The sequence below is a fragment of the Argentina anserina genome, chromosome 1 (assembly GCF_933775445.1).
Source record: "Argentina anserina chromosome 1, drPotAnse1.1, whole genome shotgun sequence".
Taxonomy (NCBI): domain Eukaryota; kingdom Viridiplantae; phylum Streptophyta; class Magnoliopsida; order Rosales; family Rosaceae; genus Argentina; species Argentina anserina.
The window spans coordinates 11,488,980-11,515,386 of NC_065872.1; the positions used below are offsets into that span (position 1 = coordinate 11,488,980).

At 36.7% G+C, this 26,407-nt stretch overlaps 3 protein-coding genes across 4 annotated transcripts in view; 2 read left to right on the forward strand and 1 right to left on the reverse strand.

Moving 5' to 3' along the window:
• The window catches only part of LOC126788398 (lanC-like protein GCL1), a 252,730-nt gene that overhangs the window by 88,196 nt on the left and 138,127 nt on the right, over nucleotides 1–26,407 (forward strand). The gene's annotated exons all lie outside the window — the stretch shown is intronic.
• LOC126787428 (uncharacterized) lies at nucleotides 11,502–16,174 on the forward strand. Of its 2 annotated transcripts, XM_050513393.1 has the most exons (9): nucleotides 11,502–11,823; nucleotides 11,922–12,038; nucleotides 12,398–12,624; nucleotides 12,716–12,927; nucleotides 13,061–13,163; nucleotides 13,432–13,802; nucleotides 14,096–14,597; nucleotides 14,884–15,034; nucleotides 15,104–16,174. In XM_050513393.1, exons 1-9 carry the CDS (start codon nucleotides 11,670–11,672, stop codon nucleotides 16,027–16,029), a joined length of 2,763 nt encoding a protein of 920 aa, XP_050369350.1. In that variant the 5' UTR covers nucleotides 11,502–11,669; the 3' UTR covers nucleotides 16,030–16,174. The 2 variants fall into 2 exon arrangements, with proteins under 2 accessions (XP_050369350.1, XP_050369298.1); XM_050513341.1 differs by having other exon boundaries at nucleotides 14,884–16,174.
• LOC126788041 (probable glucan 1,3-beta-glucosidase A) lies at nucleotides 16,253–20,079 on the reverse strand. Its single transcript, XM_050514032.1, has 10 exons — nucleotides 19,838–20,079; nucleotides 19,540–19,655; nucleotides 19,310–19,429; nucleotides 18,685–18,873; nucleotides 18,335–18,493; nucleotides 17,782–17,951; nucleotides 17,537–17,689; nucleotides 16,927–17,279; nucleotides 16,506–16,685; nucleotides 16,253–16,387 (listed from the first exon to the last, which is right to left on the reverse strand). The coding sequence occupies exons 1-10, from the start codon at nucleotides 19,911–19,913 to the stop codon at nucleotides 16,311–16,313; spliced, it is 1,593 nt and encodes a 530-aa protein (XP_050369989.1). The 5' UTR covers nucleotides 19,914–20,079; the 3' UTR covers nucleotides 16,253–16,310.

Below are 26,407 nucleotides of genomic sequence, written 5' to 3' on the forward strand. Positions count from 1 at the left end.
GCTTGCTCGAAGTGAAATCGAGACCAGCTTTAGAAGAATCAACTATTGCCCCTTGCTCTCTTAACTTCTTTTGTGGCTCATCGAACTCATGCGCCATCTTTGCTGCAGCTTGGTCGTCCTTTTTGCAAGATGAACCAAAGTCGTATCCGGCCTTTTCTAACAGCTTGTATGCGTTAGGATCGAACCCTTCACTCGTTCTTTTCTTGGACAACAATTCATGTTCGGTCTTACGTTGAATTGGTTTGACAAACCCCTTTAGTGGCTGCTTTGTAGGATTTCGGTTGCTCACCTTTATTAATGGCAATGTTGACTCCTCCCTCAACAATTTCACATCATACTACTTTCGTGGACACTCTTGTGACTTTGTCCCCACAAATGGAGACTCCCCCTCTCTTCGTCTGGACTTTGGAACATAGCGAAGGACCGGAAAGGCATGACTGGTTTTTCCTTCCGCAGACGATGTTGCCGCTTCAGATGAGACTTTTTGCGACACTTCACCATGAAGCTCAATGACTTTTGATTTGGCTTCATTCTCCATAACTTTAGCGGATTTCCCCATAGAGGGTACTCCGACCGGAAGGACTTCTTTCATTGACTCCTCATTTGTGTAGAATTTAGAATCTGTGAAGTATGATTCAGCTTTTGTGAATGGTTTAGTATCTCCTACCACGGTTTTCACACCTCCGCGATACAACTTGAAGCATTGGTGTAAAGTGGATGGCACGATGCTATTTTCATGTACCCATGGTCGTCCCAACAACAAGTTGTACGAGGTCATCGCATCGATGACATGGAACAAGGTGTTTAATTTTAGCTCTCTGATGTCCATGTCTAGTCTGATCATCCCTATCACTCTTTGTCCTCCTTCGGTTATTTTGTAGGCAAGTGTTCTATTGACAAGTTCCGGCAAAGAGGCTTCCACAAATATGGAACGACTTTCGTCTCAAAACGTCCTCGTCCGTTCTCATGTCATCGTAGGTGATTTCTTATGACTTGGTTGGGCAATCGGTGAATTTGACATCATATCTTTGCGAGTTCTTCTTCGGGTGACCGATATACATCCTTCATCATCGGTATTTTTATGTTCACGCGCCTCCTTTGTGAAACAGAATAGTGCTTTCATCGGGTGAAAATGGAGTGGAACCGGCTCGAACGACCCGAATGTTATGATAGCGCAATTGACTTCAGCAACGTCGTCAACGTCCAACTCAATCTTCCCTTGCTTGGCGAGGTTCATTATTAAATTCTTGAGAACAAAGCACTTCTATATAGGGTGACTAACGAGGCGATGATATTTGCAATACTTAAGATCGTTGACACGATGCATTTCTTATGGACGCTTGCACTCCGGAAGATCAATTATCTTGTTTTCGAGCAGATCCTCTAACATGTTTGCCACATCAGAGTCTGGGAACGGGTACGTCTTTCGCTCCATCTCCTTCAACGTGTGTTTACTCTTATCGTAGGTTCGAGGAGATTCCAGCTTATTGAACTTCTTCTTATCCCGCGTAGAGATCTTAACCGGTGCAATATTGATGAGCATTGATTGTTTGGAAGGCTTCTTCACAACCTTGTCAAATCTGCTTCCAAAGACTTTGTCTTTTCGTTGGTCAACTAGGGACTCATTCTTTCCCTTATGACTTGCCAAGCTTAGCTCCATGTCGTGGGCTCGAGTAGCCAACTCTTCGAAAGAACGAGGCTTCATTCCTTATAAGATATATAGCAAATCAAAGTTCATGCCTTGGATGCACATTTCAACGGCCGACTCCTCTGATAGTCAGTCCTTGCAATCAAGGCTAAGTAAGCGCCATTTATTGATGTAGTCGACCACGGGTTCATCCTTCTGTTGCTTCGTGCTAGTTAGCTCCATCATGCTCACCATCCGCCTTGTACTATAGAATCGATTGAGGAACTCGTGCTCCATCTGGTCCCAACTGTCCACATACTCCGGCTCTAGGTCTGTATACCACTCAAAGGCATTTCCCTTTAACGAGTGAACAAACTGCTTGACGAGGTGATCGCCTTCTGTCCCGGCGTTATTGCAAGTCTCCATAAAGTGGGCGACGTGTTGCTTCAAGTTCCCTTTACCTTCAAATTGTTGGAAATTTGGTGGCTGATACCCCGGCGGCATCCTTAAGTTGTTGATCCTCTTAGTGTAAGGTTTGGAGTAAGTGAGTGAGTCATGAGAAATACCTCCATATTGAGCCCGGATTGAGTTGGTGATGATGTCCTGCAATTGCTGCAGTGATAAGGAACCAAGTGAGTCGTCATTGTTCCTGGACGTTCCTCCCTTTTCATTTACTTTGCTCCTTCCAGGCGACTCTTTGATGGAGTTCTCATCATCGTGATCTTCCAACTTGCTATAGAGCTCAGCGATTTGCACGTCATTTTCTTCAACCGTTCGGGTGAGCTTTTCAACCATCTCCAACAGATTGGAGAGTTGCTCCTCGATTATGGATGTCCCCGTCACCAAGACTTGCGCATTGTCAGAAGAGGACTCATGCGCCATAGAATAAAAGTTATCGCCATCTTCTTTGGGACTTCCATGGTAAGATGCCGTGCTCGATTCATCATTAGAGAAAACGTCTTCCAGGATATGGTCATCACCATGAACGGGTAGAAGAGATTGCTTTTTTGACACTTGCTTCTTCCCACTTTGAGAGGCATGCTCTATTGCTCCCAAGCTCTCCAAGGTGATGACTGGTTGACCAGGCTTACTAGCAAGTGCCATAAATGTCGTGGGTTGAGCTCTAGCCACGCTCCGGGTGACAAGGGAAATCAGTTCACTCTTTGATTTGGAGAATGTTTGTTTGGATTTCTTGACTGGCTCGGCCTCTCCGCTTAACCTCGCGGTTGTGGACTTGGATTTCGTCCATAGAACGGCTTGGTTGCTCTTGGAAGCCATCGCACAAACGAATTTGAAGATTTCTTTGAAAAAGGAGATGAGAGGCCAAAAATGTCCCACTGGGCGTGCCAATTTGTAGAACGAGAATCTGAAAACAAATAAGAGTGCAGACACGTGTACAAATAAAATATAATTGATTGATAATCAAGTGCGAGGTTACAATCTTTGTGAACTCCTCTGATTTTACCTCCGTATGTAACTTGGCTCAAGGGTGACATGCACTTGATCTTGAGAATTTGAGTTTGGATTTGGATTTGATGAAGAACGAGCGATTTGGTAGCTTGATGATTCTTCGTGTGCTTGGGTTTAGATTTGAATTTGATGAACAACGAGTGATTTGGTAGCTTGATAATTCTTCGTGGACTTGGGAGACTTTGACATTTCTCGAGAGTGATCTTGCTCAAGTGATTTTCCCTCTTCTTCTTAAGTCCCCTTCTCTTCATGTTGGAATGGGTATTTATAGTGTAAAGACTTCTATTTTATAAAATATTTTAATGACACTAAAATAATAAATTTATTTAATTTTATAATTAAATCAATATGTATTTTCTGATTAATTTAAAATTAGTTATTCTCATAACTAAATTAAACAGAAAATAATTGATTTAATTATAACAGTTAAGGAATTTATTAATTTAATCAAATGTCCGATTACCATTTTGATTTACGTCGGAATCACGTATCTTCAATTACAATCATCCATTTATGTGTTGACATGAGTTTTATTCAAATCCGCACTAATTTTGTTGATTTTTGGGTCATGTGTGCAATTTTGTCGGGCTCTTGGTGGATTTAATCATTTAATGAAGATGATTTACTTCATTAAATTTTATGTGTCTACAAAGTCATACTAGAGTTTTTATGTTCTTTAAATTTAAAGCAAGACGATGAGTGTTTAAATCCATACATCATTGATCAATAATTCAATACGATCAATTACGACATATTGATATATGTTTCACCCCTTAAATTTATTCAAGTCTTTTGTCAATTTGACACAGTTGTGAATTGCTCCATAATATGTTCCTATTTCGCTCCAAATTATAGTTTGCGACTCTTTATTTGTTCTTTACACGATTACACGTACTGTATGAGTTTTATTCTCTGCATTTGGGAACAAAGAAGTAATTGAGGTGCTTTCTCTTATATTTAAATATTTGATGAAGCTAAGTTGTTTCTTTTTCTGTCAATATATGATAACACTACATCAAAATGTTGAATATACAATGGTTGATAGACAATGCATGCCATAAAAAAATATAGTTTGATATTTCAGACAATGATTTCAAAATAACCATTGTCTGAAGAGCTGGTTGGACAACGGTTTTTTATTTAAGACAATATTTTATATCTTAGCACATAAAACATTGTTATCAATTTGCTTTAAGACAATGTTCTTTACGCTGGTTATTGTTTGAACGAGATTTGTAAACAATTGTTTTTCTCATTTCTCTTAATTGTCTTAGACAATATCTGTGTTATGTGATCTTTAGACCCATTGTCTACGCAGATTACTAACAATGGTTTTTTGAAACAAATGCATTGTCTTAGAAACCCTAAGTCTTCCCTCCGGTTTAGATTTTTTTAACGCTTCATAAAATTTTCCCTCCTCATTTTTTCCCCTCACTAACACTTCACCCTAGCATCTTCCCTTTCAGACCAGATCTGGAACCCCCGCAAACAGATTTAAGTAAGCCTTAGCCTTAGCTTGCAAAAACCCCAACCTCTTTCTCTCAAACCCATGAAAACCCATTCAACACTCTCACCGCGAAAACCCAGTCAGCGTAAGAAGGTAGTTGCGATCGGAGCCTTCATTGTCGATGCCTTCACCGTAAGCAAAACCTGCGGCTTTGGCTTTTGGAGGAGTTCCTGCGGCTTTGCTGAGGAGGTATTGGGTTTGGGTTCAGTTTGGGATTGGGTTTCAAATCTGAATCCAATTTTTGTTGTTCTTGCTGGGTTTGTTGTTCTTGCTGAATCTAATCTGAATTCTCTCTCTCTCTCTCTCTCCCAATGCTGAAAACCCCTACCTCCGCCCTACCTCCGTCACTCGCAGCGGTTAGGTTTTACAGAACATCCTTTCAAGTTTTCACTTTTTGTATAAGACTCCGACTCCACCTCAAACTCAAACTCAAACTCAAACTCAAACTCAAACTCAAACTCAAACCCGAACTCAAACTCGGTCACTCGCATCCTCTCCTTCACACTCAACGAAGCTCAGAAACCACCGGTTAGGAGCGAGAAGGTAAACCCACTACCACTCCTCTTACTTCCCTTTCTCTCTCAATTCATCCACAACTCAAGAACTTCATTACTGAGTGTTCGATATGTTTTCCTTTATTCTGATTACAATTTCATTACTTTGAATTGGAACAACTTAGTACTTGTTTTATTCTAGATCCATCGATCAGGTTTTAGCTTTGAAATGCATTCATGGATGGTTGGCTTGATTACTCTGTAGATTCAGTTGAGTTGGGTTAATTTGGCACATTGTATTAGAGTGAGGTTGGATAGTTGAGTTATTGATTGGCTTTTGGCTTATGTTGGGTTGTCATCTGCAACCCACTAGGTGTTGACTTAGAATATGCAGAATATCTTCTAGTTTCTAGTTATTATGACATACAGAGATAACTTGTTCTATTTGAGTAAACTATTTGGAATGGTCTAGTCTGCGCCTAATACATGAGAATTTACCTGATTATTAGCAAGTCTATTCTAATTTGTTCAATACAATTTTGCAACTTGGATTAAATAAAGACTGGTTCTTTTAAAATGTTCGTCAAGAAAAGGACCTGTTTAGTGGTTTCTCTTTTGGTATAAATTGATTTATTTGAACAGTACTTGATATAAAACTTTGAAGTTGAACCTTTTGTGGGTACAAGTTTATAAATAGAGCTAGCTTAACAAATCCTCATCAGCTTGGTCGTGAAAGAAAATGGAGCATCTGTTAGGGCTTCTTCGAATTCGTGTCCAGAAAGGAATAAACCTTGCTGTTAGAGATGTCAGAAGCAGTGATCCTTAAGTTGTTCCTCTTCTGAGTTACAAGCTTGCTCCTCCTTTACAAGTTTGGGAGCTATGATTCTCATTTTTCCCTTTTCGTATGGTTAGTCAAGATGTTTGTGTTGCCAATTATTCTTCTGTGTGTTTAAGCTTGGGTAAGGTTGAAATCGGGGCTGGCTTAAAGAAATTTTCTCCATGTGGTCTAGGACCTTGTTCGTATTATCTTATCACTTCTAACTAGAGTTTGGTTTTGTCCTCGTAAGATGGTAGATGTTTAAAACCAAAGGCTTTTACAAAACTGAATAGAATTGTACAAATATTTGTTTTCTTTCATAAATGGTTGACTGTGACATCTGCTTCTATGTCATTGTGCAATTGCATTAGTATGCACATAAAGAAACTCAAGTGTGTTGCTAATTTACAGTTTTCAAGACTGGTGCTGTAAATGCTGCTGCAGGATCTGCATATGCAGAATTTCGAAATACCAATGTCCTTATTTTAGTGTGAGTATATATGTAAGAAATTCATACTCTTACCCACTGATGTTAGTGATGAATTAATTTGATAATTTGTGGAGTGAAGTTCTTGGGGTCTAGGATACACATTCTGGAAAGGAGACAATTGAGATTCTTTCCATTTATTTTGGGAAATAAGGTAATGATTGTACTGTTTTTATTTTAGAGATACAGAATCATTTAGAGATTGGTCATTGATATTTTGCTGCTATTAGTACTTAAATTTGGTTGAGGCACTTGACAGCAGCAAAGAGAGATCAATCTCTACTTGGAAAGGAAGAATGGGGGTAAGGGTTTTAGTGATTATCGTATGTTACAGTCAAATTGGAAAAGTTTGTGAAATAGTTTGTGATCAATGCATGCTGTAAATATTGAGAAGTAGTGAATTGATCAAAATGGTTATGCTTGAGTTTATGGTTTATAGTAATAAATAAAACTTTTGCAGATTGAAGCAATTATCATCCAGGGTAAGTTAGTGGTCTGTGCTGCAGATGGTGCAACTTAGAGTTCAACGAATCCGTAGGAACTCCAACACATTTTTTATGTATCGATCCATTTATCCTTATTGATATTAGTGATATAGTGTTCTAGCTTGTTTCAGTATATATGCAGGGAGCTTTTATAATATAGGTCAAGACAGAGGTATGGTAACCAGAATATGCCTGCTAATGTTTTTCTGCATATCGTACTAACAAGAACAAAGAATGGCTAAGAACACTGCTTGAGGTACCTATGTTTTCCTTTCTTAAGAGGCTGGTATGTATTTATCTTCCATATCACTGATTTTGCTTCAACATCGGAACTCACTCTTTCAATTCTCTTGGTAACACACACTTCCATCTAGCTATATTTCCGATAACGTCTTACGGCAAGTCATTCAGCAGCTTAGCAAGCTTGTCAATGTCATCAAGGTTCTCTCAATTCTGCACCATTTATCTATTCCACTGCAATTGTAATGTATTGTTTGTTTCACTCATCTTCTTTAGTTAGTTTAATAATCTAATGCCTAGGTTGATGATCTCGTCACTGAACCTCAAGTAGAGCGTGAAGTCCGTGAACTAATGCTTATCAAAGTAAATGCAGAGCCACATTACCTTGCTGAGGTACTTAACTTTCGTGTGTTCATCATTGCAACCTTTCCTCATAGTTTTCAATTTTTTTATATTTTTTTATGATTATTGGTCTTGTGTTTGTTTCTTATGTGCAGATCAAGTGGATAATCAATATTTTTAGAGCAAAAATCGTAGATATCTCAAACCATTCAGTAATCATTTGTGGTACAAATTTTTGAAAGTTTAGTGCATTTATCATCTCTAGGCATGCCTTTTTAGAGAATGAGTCTCCATTGTCTCCCTGACTGAAAATAGCTCTTGCATTTTTATTTTATTTATCTAGTCTTGACACTGAGTTACTTGATTCTTTATGATACAGGTGACAGGAGATCCTGGGAAGTTGGTTGCTCTTCAAAGGAATCTAAGCAAGTTTGGGATCAGAGAAGTTGCCAGAACCGGAATTAACAGCTGTTACACATTTAATGGAATTCAAATCACATATGCTTATATATGCTTACTCATCGAAGTTTGATTAGTAATGTAGGAGCACTCACTTGATGTTGGCGTTGACAAATAACAAAATTCTAATGACTGATTTTGCAGGGACGATATGATGTTTGCTGTCCAATGATGTCGGCATGGGATCTTCATAAATCATGGCCAGAAGCTGATCTCAAGGTAAGAACCTAGGTCTATTTTATTATTGCTGTAAACTGGTCACAAACATAACACACAACACTCTGGTGTGGGTGCATATATAAACTTCTCTCATGGATGGCTAAACTTATTTCACTTGCGCGCAAAAGTTATATTGTAATTGTGTGTTAAATAGGGTTACTTGAGGTCAGATAGCATGACAAAGCTATTCATGCCTAATTGTTTCAATTGCAAAAAAAATTCCGTTTCAAGTCCTTACATGTATTCCACAAGTCTTAGTTGCATTTTTGCCTATATTTGATGATATTATTGAATCATTTGCTCTTAACAGGTGATCCAAGATGCAGGCATTCTGCTAATGAACCAGAATAGCAGTGTAGCATACAAGTATGTATAGGGATATGCAAGTATTGTAGGCCAACTTCTGGCCAAGCTAGTATGTATGTAAGCTGACTTTTGGTCAAGTATGTATTTAGGGAAAATATCTAGCTAAAAATTATGGATTTAGTACGTTATGATAATATATATTCCGATGGATTGGTTAAGATTTGTGCCTTTTTAGTTTTGTTTCTGGTTGATGTATGGAATTGGTATTAATTGATGGATTATAGTGTGCATTCAATCATGTCATTTAAGTAGATGAAAAGTAGACCTAGACAATGGTTGCTCACAACATATATATAAAACCATTGTTCAATAGACAATGACACACTCTTTTATTAGACAATGGTAAAAAACCTTTGTCCATTTTGATTTTTGGTGTAGTGTAAGTACAGTCATTAGAAAAACTAAACACTATGACACGGTGTTTGATCAACTTACATCCTTTTGCAGGCACCAAAAAGAAACCCATTTGCTATTTGTTGAATTTGTCATGTGTTTGTGTATATTTGCTTTTCATTGGTGCACCTCATGCATTCAACTTTGATCATATACAAGTTTGTAAATTGTGTTTCTGCAGTTGCATGGACCGATTATGTATAAATGTTTTTTTTTCACAGTTGTATATGCCTTAAGAGAATGAAATGAAGATCAAAACTTCGCTTCAAAACAACATAAGAAGCTAGGTTGCACGGACACGCCATTGCAGTGGCGTATCGCGTGTCCGCACTCGGACACGCGAACTGACTTTGGACACGCGGACACGCACCAACTCATAATAAAAGTGAAAGTGCTTATGGTGAGAATCAAACCTTGGTCATCCAAGACACTCAATAATTCCTCAACCATTCTAACAGTGTCAATTTTTTTTATATTTATGCACACTTTAATATATATAAGGAGAGAAACTCGTGATAAAAATAAGAATGTTTGTGGTGGGATTCGAACTTTTGTTATCCAAGGTACTTATCAAGTCCTTAGTCATTCTAACAAGTTATGTTTTCATCATTTTAATGCACACTTTGACATATATATACATCTAAAATTCTAAATAATTTCAAATTTATAAAATAATTTTTTTAAATAAATAAATAAATATATATATATATTAAAAATAATATTTAATTAACGTGTTCGTTTCCAAAAAAAATTATATATGTCGTGTCTACGTATCGAATCGTGTCCAATACGGACACTCGTGTCCGTGTCCGTACTACTTAGATAAGAAGTGAACTCTAACATCTTTATTTTCATTCAACTGTATGAAAATATCTATTTCCTTTGACAAAGTATATGAATGTATATCTCACATTGACTTTTTATATCTCTACTTTCAAATTTTTTTTAAACTGTCATATTTATGTGGCACTTCTCATGTACGAAGTTTAAATTTTGCAATATAATTTGGTGATAATTTTACATTGAAGACGCTAAATAGAAATCTGTATCAAACTCAGAGATAACTTATCAAATTAAGTTACACATTGACCTTCAAATGAGTATGCAGTGATACATCAAATGCATATAGTATATGCATGATCACAAATAGATTGATATCAGAAGTTAATATATGATCAAATACAAGACAATTACACGGGTAAAAAATGACATGAGACACTTTGAAATAAAAGATTCGGCTCGCATGCTTGAATGTTGTACATTCACACATGCAAAGATATTGCTCAATTTTTTTTGAATGTTTGCAATATTTGTGTTCAAGATAGAAATGTCAATCTTCAAAATTGTTCAAACTTTGGAAACAATCATATCAAAATTTGTTTTTGGAAACAATATTTTCACACACGTGAGCGCGCCCCTTCTGCATGCGCATACGCGTGTGCAGGAAGGGTAGTACCAATAATGCCAACAAGCAACCAGCATCATGTTTGAGTTTCCATTGAAAAACTGTTATGAATTTGGACATCTAAGAGTTAGGGAGCCTTTCCAATGATAACTATCTTGTTGAGGACTGGTTAAGGACCAAAACGATTCACCCACTTTTCGATATTATATTCAGATATCGACCGTTTAGTTTGTATATATATATATGAGTAGATTATCCTTGTAATTTTTTGTTAAAATTGAAAATCGTTAAGACATTCATAAATGTGATTTACTCATCATAAACTTGAACGGTTCATGTTTGACAATTTTGTTCATTCACTAATTTGATTTACTTTGATACCTTAACCATTACCAAATTGGTTGAAAATTTGTACAAATAATTTAGTTATATAGACCTAAAATGTAAACGGTTGAGATGAAAAAATATAATCGAAAAGTATTTATTTAAAAATTAACTGGAAAGTCATTAACTAATCCTCAACAAAATAGTCCTTATTGAAAAATCTCTCCTGAGAGTTAACCCAACCTTTGCTAAACCAACAAAAACTGTTAAATACTAATGCCTGCTACCGCATGAAATCAAGCCTCTAACACATAAAGCACTAGAAGACCACAAAAAGGCTATAAACAAAGCTAACGTATCACACTATGATCGCACTCATGCCCGTTCACAAAGCCGCCCAAACACGAACCTATCGCCTCATTGGAAAGGAGGTCGTTGTCGCCTGTAAACCCTAAATTTCGCTTTTTGAGGTTTTTCTGAAAGAGTCTAGTTGAAAATATTAGTCTTTGCAGATATGCTAATAATACTTTATATCGTGGTATAATTTAGATAAATTTATTATTGGTCTATTAATATATTATTATTTTTGTATACTATTTTCTTATTAGAAAAAAAAATTGGATTTTTTTGCCGGTTTTCTGTTCATTTATAATGTGGTGTAAAATTCTCCTCGAAGTTGGAAGCATGAGTGGATTATGACAACTGGCGATGACTTGGGGAGAGTACAGCAACTTAACCAACCTAACCGTCATGGGAAGTCTGGTAGCTGAATCTTTAGACAGAGAAACTTTGAAGTTAGTTCTAGAGTGAGAAGCTCCCTGCTTTCACCCAAGAAACTCAAACTCATTGCCCAAAAAGACGGTTAAACTATTCATCTCCACCTTCTCTTCAAAGATTCTGGTCTTCAAAACAAACTCTCCAAATAAAAATACACTAACTTTCTCTCTATCTCATCTATCTCACTTGTCATATCTGATACATATAATGTCTCTTTTTCATTCTCAACCGCCATCGCTGCTTTTGGTATTCTGGGAATGGGAAGCTACAACTTCTTTAGCTTTTTCACTTCTAAAACCGGCCAGAGGCTTCCTTACCAAAACCCCATCCGTCAGAATCTAGTAGACAAACCCGAAAGCCAGAATGGCTCCAACACGGTGTTCGCATTTTTGCGCAGGCTTATGTCCGGAGGTGGTTGTCTTATCTGTTTAAATCTGTGTGAATTGGCGGGTTGATCATTGGGGCTGTTTCAAATTTTGGGTTTTGTGGTGTGGTTTTGGAATGTGCAGGAAAAATTGATGGGGGGTCGAGGACAGAAGCAGAGGAGAAGCTTTACTCTTGGTTATACGCCTTGGCACAATCCAATAAGGATTTGGTTTACGAGTATGTTCGATCCACTGAAAGAGGTCAGTGTCTTTAGTTGTTTGACGTAACTTAAGTTACTAGGATAGGATCAGTGAGCTTTGCCTTTTATTTTTAATTAATTGATGTCTTCGACTGTTTAATGAAGGAATTGACTGAAAGATGTTAGGTTGTTTGGAACGATGGACTTACTGATCAAAAGCATAAAATGCTACAGTTGGTTGAATTTGGCATGTTCGACGAAATGCCCTAGATATAGGGAATGGCTCGTATCGATTTGAAAACTAAATTGCTTTACCTTGCTACATTTTCACTCTAACTTGGAATTTTTATGTAAATGAGAATGATATTTATGCATTGTGGCTCCATTCTTTAACAGAAGTTAACTTTTGCTTCTGTGCAGGCTTGAGCTTTACTGAAGCTGAAAGGAGATTAAAAGAAAATGGCCCGAATGTTCCTGTTGATTTTTCTTTTCCTAGCTGGTGGCATTTTCTATGGAGTGCTTTCTTTCATCCTTTTAATATCATATTGATCATCCTATCTGTAATCTCGTATATAACCAGCGACAGCCCAAATGGATGCATCATGCTTGTTTTAGTTTTAATAAGTGTCTGCCTCCGGTTCTATCAGGTACTACTTGCTAACTTCCTTTACTCACATAGGCTCCCCATGCATTGCTATGTAAAGCATTTGGCTTGGACTAATTCAGTTCTCCATTCAGGAATACGGAAGTTCAAAAGCAGCCATGGAACTTTCAGAATTTGTAAGGTGCCCGGTCAAAGTACAAAGATGTGCTGGTAGAGTTGTTCAGACTGAATTAGTTGTACAAATTGATCAAAGAGATATTGTTCCTGGCGACATTATCATATTTGAACCTGGTGACATTTTCCCTGGAGATGTGAGACTATTGTCTTCAAAACACCTTGTTGTGAGGTATAGTACATGTAGAGCTTGCAGTACTATCAATTAAATATGTGTCAATTTCAAAAAAAAAAAAAGTGGAGTTCTTTGTGTCATTCTTTGTTTATGTACAGCCAATGTTAAACTTTCCTTGCTTCTTGAACAGTCAGGCCTCATTAACAGGAGAGTCCTGGACAACTGAAAAAACTGCTGATATCAGAGAAGATCAAAGCACTCATTTGTTAGATTTAAGGAACATTTGCTTCATGGTATGCTAATAGTAACTTTCATTATATTGCTTTTATTTTTGCTGAAAATTTTGAATACTATACTCTCAACATCACAGATTGAACCTTGCAAATGGAACAAAAAAGAAGGTTTGGAACCAAAAACTGTAGCTTCCAATTCTTCATGTGATATTTATTAAAAATTTCAATGATAATATCTAGTGCACAGTATTTAATTTAACAAATTTGGTCAAGCATTGCACATTACTGAACAATTATCTGAGTTCCTGATTACCTGTATGTAATTCAGGGAACAAATGTGGTATCAGGCAGTGGATCTGGTCTAGTAGTTTCCACTGGATCTAAGACATACATGAGCACCATGTTTTCAAACATAGGGAAGAAGAAACCACCAAATGACTTTGAGGATGGTATTCGTCGCATATCTTATGTGCTGGTTGCTGTTATGCTAGTGGTAGTCACCATCATAGTTATCACTGACTACTCTACATCTCGTGATCTGACTGCAAGCATCATTTTTGGAGTATCGGTTGCAAGTGCACTTACTCCTCAAATGCTTCCCCTGATTGTTAACACAAGTCTTGCAAAAGGTGCCCTTGCAATGGCCAGAGACAGATGCATAGTCAAAAGCTTATCTGCAATACGAGACATGGGTTCTATGTGAGTATATATTACAATTTCACTGATGAATTAGTGTCATCTATAAATCAGAAGCTTTTGGAAAGATGATATGTGCATGAACTATACATTTGTCTTGCTCCATGTGACATTTGATTAAGAATTTCTTTAAGCTACTCCCATAAGTTTGAAATGCAAAATATTATGTCAAATTTTAAACTAGAGACAATGGAACTTGCATTTCACTTTGGTTCATCATCACAACTTTCTTCTCATCATTCTGCAGTTGCACTTCCATAGTTTAGTGCTCATTTGGTCTATGCTCTGTGTTACAGGGATATCTTATGCATTGACAAGACTGGTACACTCACCATGAATCGTGCGATAATGGTTAATTATCTTGACAGCTGGGGGTTAGACAAAGAAAAGGTTTTAAAGTTTGCTTTCCTCAACTCATATTTCAAGACCGATCAGAAATATCCTTTAGATGATGCAATTTTGGCACATGTATATACCAATGGATTTAGGTTCCAACCATCAAGATGGAAGAAACTAGATGAAATTCCTTTTGATTTCATAAGAAGAAGGGTATCTATCATCATGGAAAGAGAAGAAGATAGAGAAGCAGAGAAAGACCCTCATGGTTTTGAGAAAGTCATGGTGACAAAAGGAGCTCTGGAAGAAGTAATGAAAGTATGTTCTTTTATGGAGGATGTTGATAGTGGCATGATTTCACCTTTATCTCCAGAACAGTATCAAAGGATTATAAGTATGACTGAGGAAATAAGCAATGAGGGGCTAAGAGTTATCGGGGTAGCAACAAAGAAGCTGGAAAAGGTATGTCTAAAATTACTTATACTCACATTCTGTATGAACAGAAGTGTATGTATCTATCAATCCTTCAATGCATGTGTCAAAACTATAAAGATCTATAAAGATTTTTCTACCTACTGAATCTGCCAAATTTAAAAACTATTCAGTATACATTTTAACATAATCATTCTTATAGCTTGAATTAATATATAAAGAATTTTGAGAATCTGAAAATATCTCACCAAAAGATAAAGAGTTTGGTTCGGTAAGAATTTTTTCTTACATTCCACTTTCTTTAATGCTGCAGCAGATAAGGTACAAGCGCAAAGATAATGATGATACTTCTGAATCAGACATGGTTTTCCTTGGCCTCATAACATTCTTTGACCCACCCAAAGACTCAGCAAAGCAAGCTCTGTGGCGGTTGGCCGAGAAGGGAGTGAAAGCAAAAGTATTGACAGGTGACTCCCTCTCCCTATCTATAAGAGTTTGCAAGGAAGTTGGTATCAGAACAACTCATGTAGTTACAGGGCCGGAGCTTGAGCTACTTGATAATGACACCTTTCATGAGACTGTTAAAACAGCAACAGTCTTAGCTCGTCTTACCCCAACACAGAAACTCCGAGTTGTGCAGTCCTTGCAAACAATTGGTAACCACATTGTTGGATTTTTGGGAGATGGAGTAAATGACTCGCTTGCACTAGATGCAGCCCATGTTGGTATATCAGTTGATTCAGGAGCATCAGTTGCAAAAGACTTTGCTGACATTATCTTACTGGAGAAAGACTTGAACGTACTCATTGCCGGAGTTGAACACGGCCGGCTCACTTTTGGGAACACAATGAAGTACATAAAAATGTCAGTTATTGCCAATCTGGGAAGTGTTCTCTCAATTCTCATAGCAACTCTGGTACTCAAGTATGAGCCATTGACTGCAAGGCAGCTTCTCACACAGAACTTCTTGTACAGTGTGGGCCAGATTGCAATCCCATGGGACAAAATGGAAGAAGATTATGTAAAAGTCCCACAAAGATGGTCAAAGCAAGGTTTGCCGATGTTCATTTTATGGAATGGACCTGTCTGTACTCTTTTTGATGTTACTACCCTTCTGTTCCTTTGGTTCTATTACGAGGCTGATAGTCTAGATGATCTTGTTTTCTTTCACACTGCTTGGTTTATAGAAGGGCTTCTCATGCAGACCCTAATCATTCACTTAATCCGTACGGAGAAAATTCCCTTCATTCAGGAGTTCGCTTCATGGCCTGTGCTTTGTTCTACAGTTCTGATTTCTGCAGTTGGAATCGCAATTCCATTCACCCCCATTGGGGAAGTGATGGGATTTATTAAGCTTCCACTGTCATACTTCGGGTTTTTGGTAGTTCTGTTTATAGGATATTTTATTGTTGGCCAGGTGGTCAAGAAACTTTACATTTTGGTTCATAAGAGCTGGCTTTAGCTAGTAGAGTGAACTTCAGATGAGATTTATGTTAGACTATAAATATTAAATAGTGGGAGCACAGAGAAATTAGGAGGAATTTTTTTTCTCATTTATCATTGAGAGTGTAATACATGAAGACTCAAAGATTTTACAGGATCCATGACATTTTTGTAGATACTGGACTTCCATTATTGTTTTGGACTGTAAATTTGCAAAACAATATGAAACAGTAAGGTGGATGAGCAGAAATGATTTATAATTTTTCTTCATCATTCGTCTCAGGTGCGATTTGCCAAAGCTCACAAGATATGATGCAGATAGAACATCAGTACCAGCAACACTAAACCGTAAACATTTCGTATGTTGGGGGAACTACCTGCATACATATAAAAAAAATTCTGTTGAGAACATGGTTAATGCATAATTAAACTCAACTGGAAAATTGTTCAAAAATGTTGGCTATTGACAAAGAACAGACAAGTCTAAAGAATTACTCAGTTGAAGATAATTATTTCTAATGTTCCATTCAAAATCCCAGTGAGGTCTATCATTCTTAAGTGTCCAGTAAGCCCATCCAAATGAAGCAGAACCGTAAACCTCTAACTGAACCCTCCCAAAGTCTTGATAATCTGTCTGAGAAGCATTTGCCACATTCCACTCGTTGACCCACTCACCTGAGGAAAAAAAAAAAGTCTTTTTACCTGTTTAACTTGAAACTTTACAAAATAAGGCTTCAGATAACAGCAAACAAAAATGAATGATTTCATATCAGAGTCAGCATCCTGTCTGTTGATATAAATTCATTTCAATACTCATTTCAAGTCAAATTTCATAACAGAAGCATGTGCATATGTAAGACCTTTGAAGTAAATAAGTATAAGCTGAATGGAAAAAAAAAAACAGATCCTGCCTTACCAATAAAAACAAGTGGACCATTTGCACTATTCAGGGCCTGCAATTGAGTTTCCCTGCTCTTGTATATGAATTGTATATTATCCGTAGGGCTCATGTTGACAAAGTAAGTGTCAAAAAGATTGTAATAATGCAAATCCACCACGATATTATGTGAGCCGATGTTAGCCTGAAAAAGTTCCGATGGATCTGCATCGCCAATTCTTTGACAAATTATTACATAAGCTGTTGCTGAGTGTTTCCGAACAATTTGATAGCCTTGTTTATAATAAGAAATTAATATGCCCAATGGAACAGTAGCAGCAGATGGTTCATTCAATAGCTCAATTCCCAGCAAAGCAGGCTGTCTAGCGTACCTAAAAAATAAAATAAATTTATGTTTGGCATAATGGTTAGATGGGCGATTAACTAAATGCAGAAGATGCACTACAGGTGAATAAAACAAAAAGTCGAAGGGGACTAAAATGGAAATTACTCGGTGGAAGAATATGAAAAAGGTTTTCATGCTTGCTACCAGCCTTAGTAGTTCTATCTATTCAACTTGAAGGATCTATACAAAAATAAATTTGAAAATGCATGTGTTTAGCAATTCAAAAGTACGAAGAGAAAGTACCTGGAAATTAGAAATTCTATAACATGCAATGTTTGTGAAATGGAATCTGTAGTAGGCCAATCAGTTGAACCATCCCTACTAGCACTGTGTTCCATCCCGTTCTGAGAGCCAGGAGCTGCGTGAAGGTCAATGATGCACCTAATATTGTATGATCTGCAACACATTTCTATTGTACGACATCAGGAATTGTATGTAAAGTTTAAGTATAACAGTCTGAACCAAATTAAGGGAGAAAAAGAACCTACTGTGCCCATGAGAATGCACTATCAAGAGCTTCCAGAGTTCCACCAATAAATGGTGCGGGAGGATCTGGATCATAAGCAATCCACCAGCCAACAGGGATCCTCACAGTATTTATTCCATGTCTAGACAGAAAATTGAAATCTCCTACATTGATGAAGCTGTTCCGATGTTTCTACAAAAAGGTCCAAATATCAAGTATTCAAATTTGTCTCTCATGTGGCAATAAGGTTTGACATCATCTAGGCACTGCAGCATGTGCTTACCGGCACTGACTGAAGAAGACAACATGCAAGAAATATAACACAGATAAGACACACTCAAGGATATAAGGGTGGATGAATCCAAAGTCGATGGTCAAGTATGTTTACAGAACTCATAAATAGGTACGTAATTTCCAGGGGTTTGTTACAACATCTTTTGAATGGATAATATATTAACTGAGCAGTTCATTTTGAGCAACCATTTGTCACGTTAGTAGAATCAGTCAGAAAGCAAAACATATCTGACATTAAGACTCCACTAATTACAATGGCAACTGAAAAGTAACAGAGATACCTTAAGAACATCTTGGGCCTTATTGTGTCCATATCCATTTGCAAGCTGATAATCTCCATGCAAGTCATTAGCAACAACAGTCATATCAAATGTGGCAGCATTATCATCCCATCCTGGTGTCCCTGGATAGTTTGCCACTAGCTGATTTTCAATTGTAGCCTGTAGGATTGGTGTTATTAGCATGCAGAGGCATCGGACACTAAGATATTTTTAGCTAGCATGTCATCCATAGATAAAATAACATCAATATTTGAACCCAGTCCTAGATAAACAGTAGTGGAATCATATTCTAACGAAAGCCTCTTCCATACTTTCACCAAGGTAAACATAAAATACCTCAAAACTCAAACCTGTATATATGTGCCGGTCATTGTCTTTATGTGAACTCTCCCATTGTTATTTCTTTCAATGTAAAATGTTCCTGATGTTGAAGGGGATAATGCAGTTGCAGAAATAGAGCAACCTTCACCACCATCACAAGTTAGAAACTGCCCTAGTGAAGTGCGGAATTGAAATTCTGATTCAGAAACTCTCCATAACTGCAGGAGAACCAAAACCACAGCATAAGCATAAGAACATGACCCTCCAGTGAACAACAATGACCTCAGGTTTACAGTATATACAGATTTCCAACTCAAAAAACCAATTTAACCTATGACACCTGACTAATAGAATTACTTTTTAATTGCCATTACCTACATAGAAATTATAAACCACCAGCAGTCAGAATGTGATTTCTATGAAGAGCGACCTTCTTTGATATACCAAATGTATAATTCAGTGACAAAATTTATGATGATGCAACAAAAATCTTGTTTGCTCTTTGGATGGGCTATTAGCCTCTTTACCAAAATATCTGTTCATATTTCTGAAAAGGGGACTTTATAAAAAAGACTATTATTTTCAGTTTGCAGATCATCTCCTAGTAATCAGTTTGCTACCAATAAAATTGCATCAATTGATTGAGCATCTTACCCTAAGCCTTTCCCACGAAGATGCAATATCTCTGCTAACAGAGACATTAGCCCCTCCCCCATTTTCTGCTGAGACATACTTATCCAAACTTACAGACTTTAACTGTACCACTGTTCCATCCTACATTTCAATGTCCACAAATGAGTTAATTGAAACAACAATGAGAACCCAGAAAAGAAAAACTCCAAACATTCTGAAAAGCAACAAGAAATTTCTGGAAAGAGGCTCACAAGCATATCTCCATTGGGAATGCCATCAAGAAGTGAAGGCTTGATCCAACCTTCCACCACCAACCACCCTCCCAAATTTACTGCTCTCACTTTAGAGTCACCATGTAATCCCACCACTAGGATCAACAACAAAAAAACAGAACATATACATTCATAGAAAGCCAAACAACAATAAATTTCCTTCAAACTGAAATCATACAAAGCAAAACAATCATAATTCTTACACACTACTCATATCAAGATTGAACCTTTTATCAAGAACCAAACGAATTTAAGAAACTGAAGCATTGGAGTTCACCTGAGTATACACCAGAGAAGATGAGCCAAGAGCAGAGCAGAAATGCGCAAACCCATCTAGTAAGACCAAGTTCCATCAAGAATGGTGGGGTTCAATACATCTGCTAGAAAGCTATAAAACCAAGTAAAGAAAGAGTTCTAGAATGTTAGTACTTCCTTCCTTGTCACTCAATTTTTATACCAAAATCAACTTTGTAAACAAGCACAAAGCTCATCTGATTGCCTGACTCTCACATTAAAGTAATATGATCTTGTTCTGCATTAAGATAATAGAGGAAGAAAAGAACAAATTTGAAGGGAGGAAAGGCATGAATAAGGGGACATGGTAGCAAAGGAGTGCACATGTAGTTGTACAATTGGAAAAGGGAGGTAAAAAGGGTAACTTTTGCTTGAGATTTTGTTTGGTAATAGGGAGTTTTTATTCATACCTCTCAAAATGGTATTTAGACCTCTATTTTTTTCCTAGATAGTTTTGACTTAGTCAATGCATATGAAATTACCAAAAAATAATTCTTAACTTCAGTCTCGTTCACACGGTTAGTAGTTTACCATGAAATTCATGCTCAACTACCATTGGATGTAAATTCAAAGGTAAGGAGAATCTTTTTAAAATTAAGTTATTTTATTTTCAACCCTTGGATTTACATTCAAATGATTCAATGGTAGTTGAGCATGAATTTCATGGTCAACTACTGATCGTATGGACGAGAATGTCTTAATTTATATATTCTAAATTACAAAAATAGATAATTATCCTTTATATTTATTGCTAGAAAAATCCCAAAATGGGATATCAAATTGTATAAAATGATTTAATTAATTACCTTCTTTTTTGGTAAACATCATAAGTCAAAAACTAAATGTAGATGATTTCCATCAAATTGAATATAGACGATTTAATGTATAAACTATATGACTATTTGAAAATTTTATCATAAACTTTGATTTGAGTCAAAAAATAAAATCCGTTCATTAGATGTTAGAATATTTCATATACGTTGATGTTAATTCTTGTCGAGTATGTATGTATCAGTGAATGAAAAAGTTAGTCTACCAATTTTTTCATGAATTTAGAAAAATAGTTTGAGTGATTATTATACATTTTCTGAGTTGTATATAATAAATGAATTTGAAATAGAGTATGAAAGAAATTAATTGATAATATCTAATTTGATATATTAAATTAGATATTGGGCATTTTAGGAAAACTATGGAGGTCTAAATAGTATTTTAAGTATTTATAAAAATAAAATTGAGGTTTACTGAGTAAGGAGATTTAAATACTATTTTTAAAGATATGAATAAAAGCTTAATAATGTGGGGTTGGGCGAAGGAAAGTAGACAACGTTAAAGGTTAAAACTTCTAAAGGGGAAGTCTAGAAGAGGAGCAAATTTGGGACTATTTAGCCTTCAATTTCCAGTAAACTCAACCTTCATTTTCAATTCTCAGCTTTCTTCCCCTCAAATTTGGAAGACTTAATTTGAGGTACATGCTTCGGAGAGATAAATTAAGAATTTCTCTTGCTTTTTCTAAAGGGAACCCTCAATTTCGCATAATTAGTATACCATCAGATGAAATTCTTAAGACTGTTATAACCATGGAGCTTTTTGGACTGCAATTGTTATTCGGCAGCGACAGTGCAATGAGTCCAGTTAGTTGGATAGAGAAACTTGAGTGATGTATCTAGCTAGGCCCATAAACTATCCACAAAATCTAAAAAAATGTAATGTGCTGAGAAATTTAAGCAAAATCTTTACGTGGGTTGTGAAAAGGCAGTCTCCTCTCACCGTGATAAATGTCCGATATGCATTGATGCATAAGAGAATTTTTCCTTATAAATATCCGGCTCGGAACTCCAGAGCGCGCGTATATGTGGTACGCTATCAGGGTTGTACACCGGCCGGGCTTTGCCCTTGGAATGAAATTTCAGTTGTTCACAAAAAAAAAAAAATCAGGGTTGTACACCGTCTGTTCTAGTTGTATTATGCCAACAAACTTTGTGACCTTAATTGATTTGCTCGATCGTGTCCAGAAGCCACCATCGACTCCAGAAGATTAAGACTCCGCAGAAACAAGGGGACTCGACTAGTCTTAATAAACTAAGGTGATAGGGGTTATAGGGCATTCTTGGACAAAATAATGAGACAAACATATATCAAATCTGAGGCATTAGATATGCATATAGGTAAGGACGAAAGTGATGAGATCTCTCGTATCCATGCAGATATCTGTCAAACGTACTCCATTCATGATCACAGTGCAGCTTATGTCACACAAAACAGAAGCAGAAACCCAACACCTTTGTCATCAACAAATCTGTAATATATTTTTCTCTCATATATATGTAGTGCATTAGTGCTTAAAAGATTTGTAGGTTTTAATTAATATTAGCTATATGAAGACATGAAGTAGCTATAAAGTGCTGCATTTTAGTTTCCATAACCGCGGTATGTATTTTCAAATGAGTAAAGTGGTGCATCTCCATGGAAAGAACCCAATTAGCAGATGAGCAGATCAATTGGTTTGTCTGTTTGAGACATTATACAGGGCCCCCGCCCTCCATTCGACAATTGATATTATATCACAAAATTATAGCCAGGATTGTAATTCAGTGCACTTTTTTCGATTTGGTTTGTTGTGTGTAGCAACTAGCAAGTAGCGTATACTATACTACACAGAGTCAAGGGTTAAAACTCATTAGTCTTCATCATAGTGCTATAATTGAAGTGATGATGGATGATCATTTGTTATTTATGTGTATGATGCTATAGCTGAACTAGTAGCGGGCGGTGCTCTATGAGTTTATGAATTGAATCTGTCTTTGTCATTCGAAAGTTTAGATCCTCTAAAGGGTGGGACAAGGTATATATTATTGTTCCCCACAATACTATGCAGCTATTTTCTTCTCTCACCGATGGAGTTGAGAATGCCTTCAGAGTATTAAATCATTCACGGTTGTTAATGAAAGTATCTTTAACAATACTAGGTGATTTTTAAGAATTTGTGCAATATCTCATGTCCGTTATTAATTTAATGATAGTGTTAGTCGATCATGAGTGTTGATTCAAGTACACTTATGTATACTACACTCAAACCTACTTTGCAATTTCAGCCATATTTTAGCCATATTCAAAGCTATTTAATTTCAACAATGCTAGTCATAGTGTAGTTAAAGTTTAGACTTATTAGTTAATTAAAGAATTACATTTATAAAAACGTTTGCGTCAGTTCTCTCTCTATTTTTACAAAGAAAATGATGGTGTCACTAGACCAAATAATACTAGATAGTTCTCTCTATTTTAGCTTCATTGAAATAAACTATTTATTGAATTAAATAAAGAGTTGTTTAAATGAAAATTATATATAATTATGTAAAATGAGTGTTACAAATTTGAATATTTAAACTTTTAGTTATCTCGCTCTTCAAATTTAGAAAGCGAGATAGCTCAAAGTTAATGTAAAGCTATAATAGAGAGTTAGGCCGGTGTAACTGCTATATAGATAAAATCATGTATAATCTGTGAAATTAGGGGAAAATTGAATCTGAATGTTGATTAAAGGCCTCTAATTCTGAAGGCTGACCAGACTCATGGGATTGTACTGCAAGCTTTATACTGCATGACTGCTTCTGGTGCAGGCTTCAACTAGTATCGGCCATTTGCCCAATGCATTAATTAGTTACATTTTCCTAAATTAGTATTAAGTAACCCATGTAAAGCAACATCGCGTATTATTAACTTACTAGCTTAATACTTGTCAAAGGTATTGAGATCATAGTTTGACAGTTCTTTTCATAAATGAAGATTGTGGGTGAGCAAGTCAGCAACCGTATAAAAAAAATTTATTTTTGTGTTTATTTTTTATCAAATTACACTCTTATTCCTCCTGAAAATATACCTATATATAGTGGTAATTCATAAACTTGAACAATTAGCCAATTTAAAAATGTAACAATTTGACTTTTTTGACTTCTTTTCTGATTTTATTAATAGAAGATTTGTTCTTTAATTAATTGTAAGCGGAAGCACCAATCCATCAATTGAAAAGAGAAACACGAATGGATGTTAAGTGCAGTTGAGTCATTTGTTCCACGATATGGTTAAGAAAAAACACAGAGACAAGATCATGCATGATCCGTGGAATTAGGTCAAAATTGAATCTGAAAATTGATTAAAACCCACTTGCTAATTTGAAAACTTACCGAATTCGGAATAATAATGTCGTACGCGTGTACACAACGTCCAAAATTATAAACATGTACTCTTGCAAATTGCATAATAATTATAAGAACGTACATGCATCTGGTTGCGAATATGTGAGAGGACCTATGTGAGACTCATAAACAATGAAAAATTGAAAATCGAGTACTTCCAACAATTGTGGGGGCGATAGTTGGACATTCATCTAAACCTGCAGATCGTTTTACGGAAATCTCCTATTTATGTCCTAGCTAGTTTAGCTATTAATATTTAAGTGAAGTAGACGATGCTTATGAACATAGCGGACGAATTCTTTGTGTGCCCTAGAGCAAACAATGAACCTACCACGGGTCATCTACCGTAGGCAGTGTTTTATTGCCGACTCAATAGAGCATGCGTGCATGCTTTATACTTCTGTAATGGCCGGTTTGTCTTCAACTCATCATAACTAATCGATTACTTAAAACAGGAAGACTCTCTCAACTGTAGGGTTTCTTTTTAGGGTTAATTTCGTTAGTTCGATCTGGAATAGCCGTGCAACCACTTCAACGGGAAAGATCGATGGTGAAGAGGTTACGACTAGAATGGTTGCGGCTCTTGCAATCACAGACAGCGGGAGAGTTTCCTTTGGAGTTGTTGGTTCGGCAGCTATCTCCATCATATGCCAATATTGGCATGGGAGGCTTCTCTCCCCTCAGAAAAAAATTTATCCCAAACGTACCGGTCCATGCGACCCTTCATGACCACCATAGCTAATGCCTGGGGAGTCTCAGACTCGCAATTTCTTTCTTTTCTTTTCTCTCTAGCTGCTTCTTTTGCTTCATAATATTATGATCGATATTATCCATTTTAGAAGAATTTATTTGATCAAATTTATTCAATTGTGCAACTAATTAGCAATTGCCAATCAGTCCGAGCTTGAATTTAATGGATGCTGTAATTATTTTTTTTTAGAATAATACATTTTATAGCATGCTTTGGGTTACGGTTTCAATGTTCGGATTTGGGCGCTCTATCCAAAACGAATCCTATTTTGGCTACTACCTTCTCAATACAATAGCTCGTACCCCTCTTTCCCACTTCGCTGCTTCTATTTCGTAGCTTTTTATCACGGATCTATCCATTCGGCTGCCACACTTAGTCTATGCGACGCTCCATCCCATGGAGCCAGCCTTATACAACGAGGCAATGCACTGGTTTTGCCCTATCTTGGGCTCATCAGGGGATCGGCTCTAGACCCCGACCAGTGTGTAGGGCGGCATACTCCATTCTTCGACGTTAAGTCCCCGACTAGTGACAAACTCCCCAAATTTAACCGAGTCGGCCTGCCTGAACCCCTTGGAAGGAGCAGCCATATATCTCCCACACTTCTGATCATGGAGCAATCCTACATATGCATGAAGCTCATATAACCAGGGACACCCACGATAGACACTTTCCAAAACGAGACGTGACACTTCAGTGCCTTCCACGTCTCGGTGAAGAGATAGAAACCACTTTCTTTCAACTTTGGTGCCTTTGGCCAAACCAACAACAGAAGCTGTAGAATCTCTGGGACACCTCTCCTTCCCCTTTTCTTTCAGGGAAGAATGGCATAATTTCTTTAACGACCTTTTTCAGAGCTTCCGCTCAACTCATGCTTCTTCATGAATCCTTTTTACCTTCGCTTGACAACAATCGTGAACGATTACTTTTCCCTGTCGTGATATATGAGACTAATACGAACGCATATATATAATCTGTACGTCCACCTTACAAATTCTAGTCATCAATACCTTCAGCTTTGTCCTAACTACCGTGGTTGCTAATCCCTCCACGAAATTCCAGCTAGCAAATAATGAGCTTATTGATAAGAATTGAAGTAGTTCCGTAATCATTGATTGAGATTCTGCTTAAATTAATTAATGGACTCAACTTGTACCTACGTACAATGATATCCTACGCTAAACAACCACGCAAATATACTCCCCTATAAAAATCATGCAAATATCTCTCTATATTTCATTAGAACATATATAGATATTTAACTACTGTAGACAAGTTTATTGGGATCCTTAACTTCAGCTCAACCCTGGGTAGCAAGAGCGATCCTTCGAAGTTTAAAGTTCGATCTACCCGGCCTTATACATTATGGCACAACCTGGAGATATGCATGTAGTTATAAATTAACCAGGACTAATCACTCTATTAAGATACAAATTTCTGCCGTAGGAAATTATTATGTACAGTAAATTTGATCAGGTTTCTTAATAGGACGTATACGTTGTACTATAGATGTACGTGTGTTTGTACTGTACACATGTGTGCGTATTTTTGTTAACTGCACAACTTATCAAACCGATATCTAATTGGTAGTAGCTTCTTTAAGACG

Excerpts from the sequence above, each read along its gene's own strand:
- LOC126788041 (XM_050514032.1), bottom strand. The coding sequence starts at position 19,913 with ATGGAACTTGGTCTTACTAGATGGGTTTGCGCATTTCTGCTCTGCTCT. Across the intron at positions 18,494-18,684 it reads TGACCGGCACATATATACAG|GCTACAATTGAAAATCAGCT; the intron begins GTTTGAGTTTTG and ends CCAATCCTACAG. Across the intron at positions 17,280-17,536 it reads ATAGAATTTCTAATTTCCAG|GTACGCTAGACAGCCTGCTT; the intron begins GTACTTTCTCTT and ends TTTATTTTTTAG.
- LOC126787428 (XM_050513341.1), top strand. The coding sequence starts at position 11,670 with ATGGGAAGCTACAACTTCTTTAGCTTTTTCACTTCTAAAACCGGCCAG. Across the intron at positions 12,039-12,397 it reads TGTTCGATCCACTGAAAGAG|GCTTGAGCTTTACTGAAGCT; the intron begins GTCAGTGTCTTT and ends GCTTCTGTGCAG. Across the intron at positions 13,803-14,095 it reads ATACGAGACATGGGTTCTAT|GGATATCTTATGCATTGACA; the intron begins GTGAGTATATAT and ends TCTGTGTTACAG.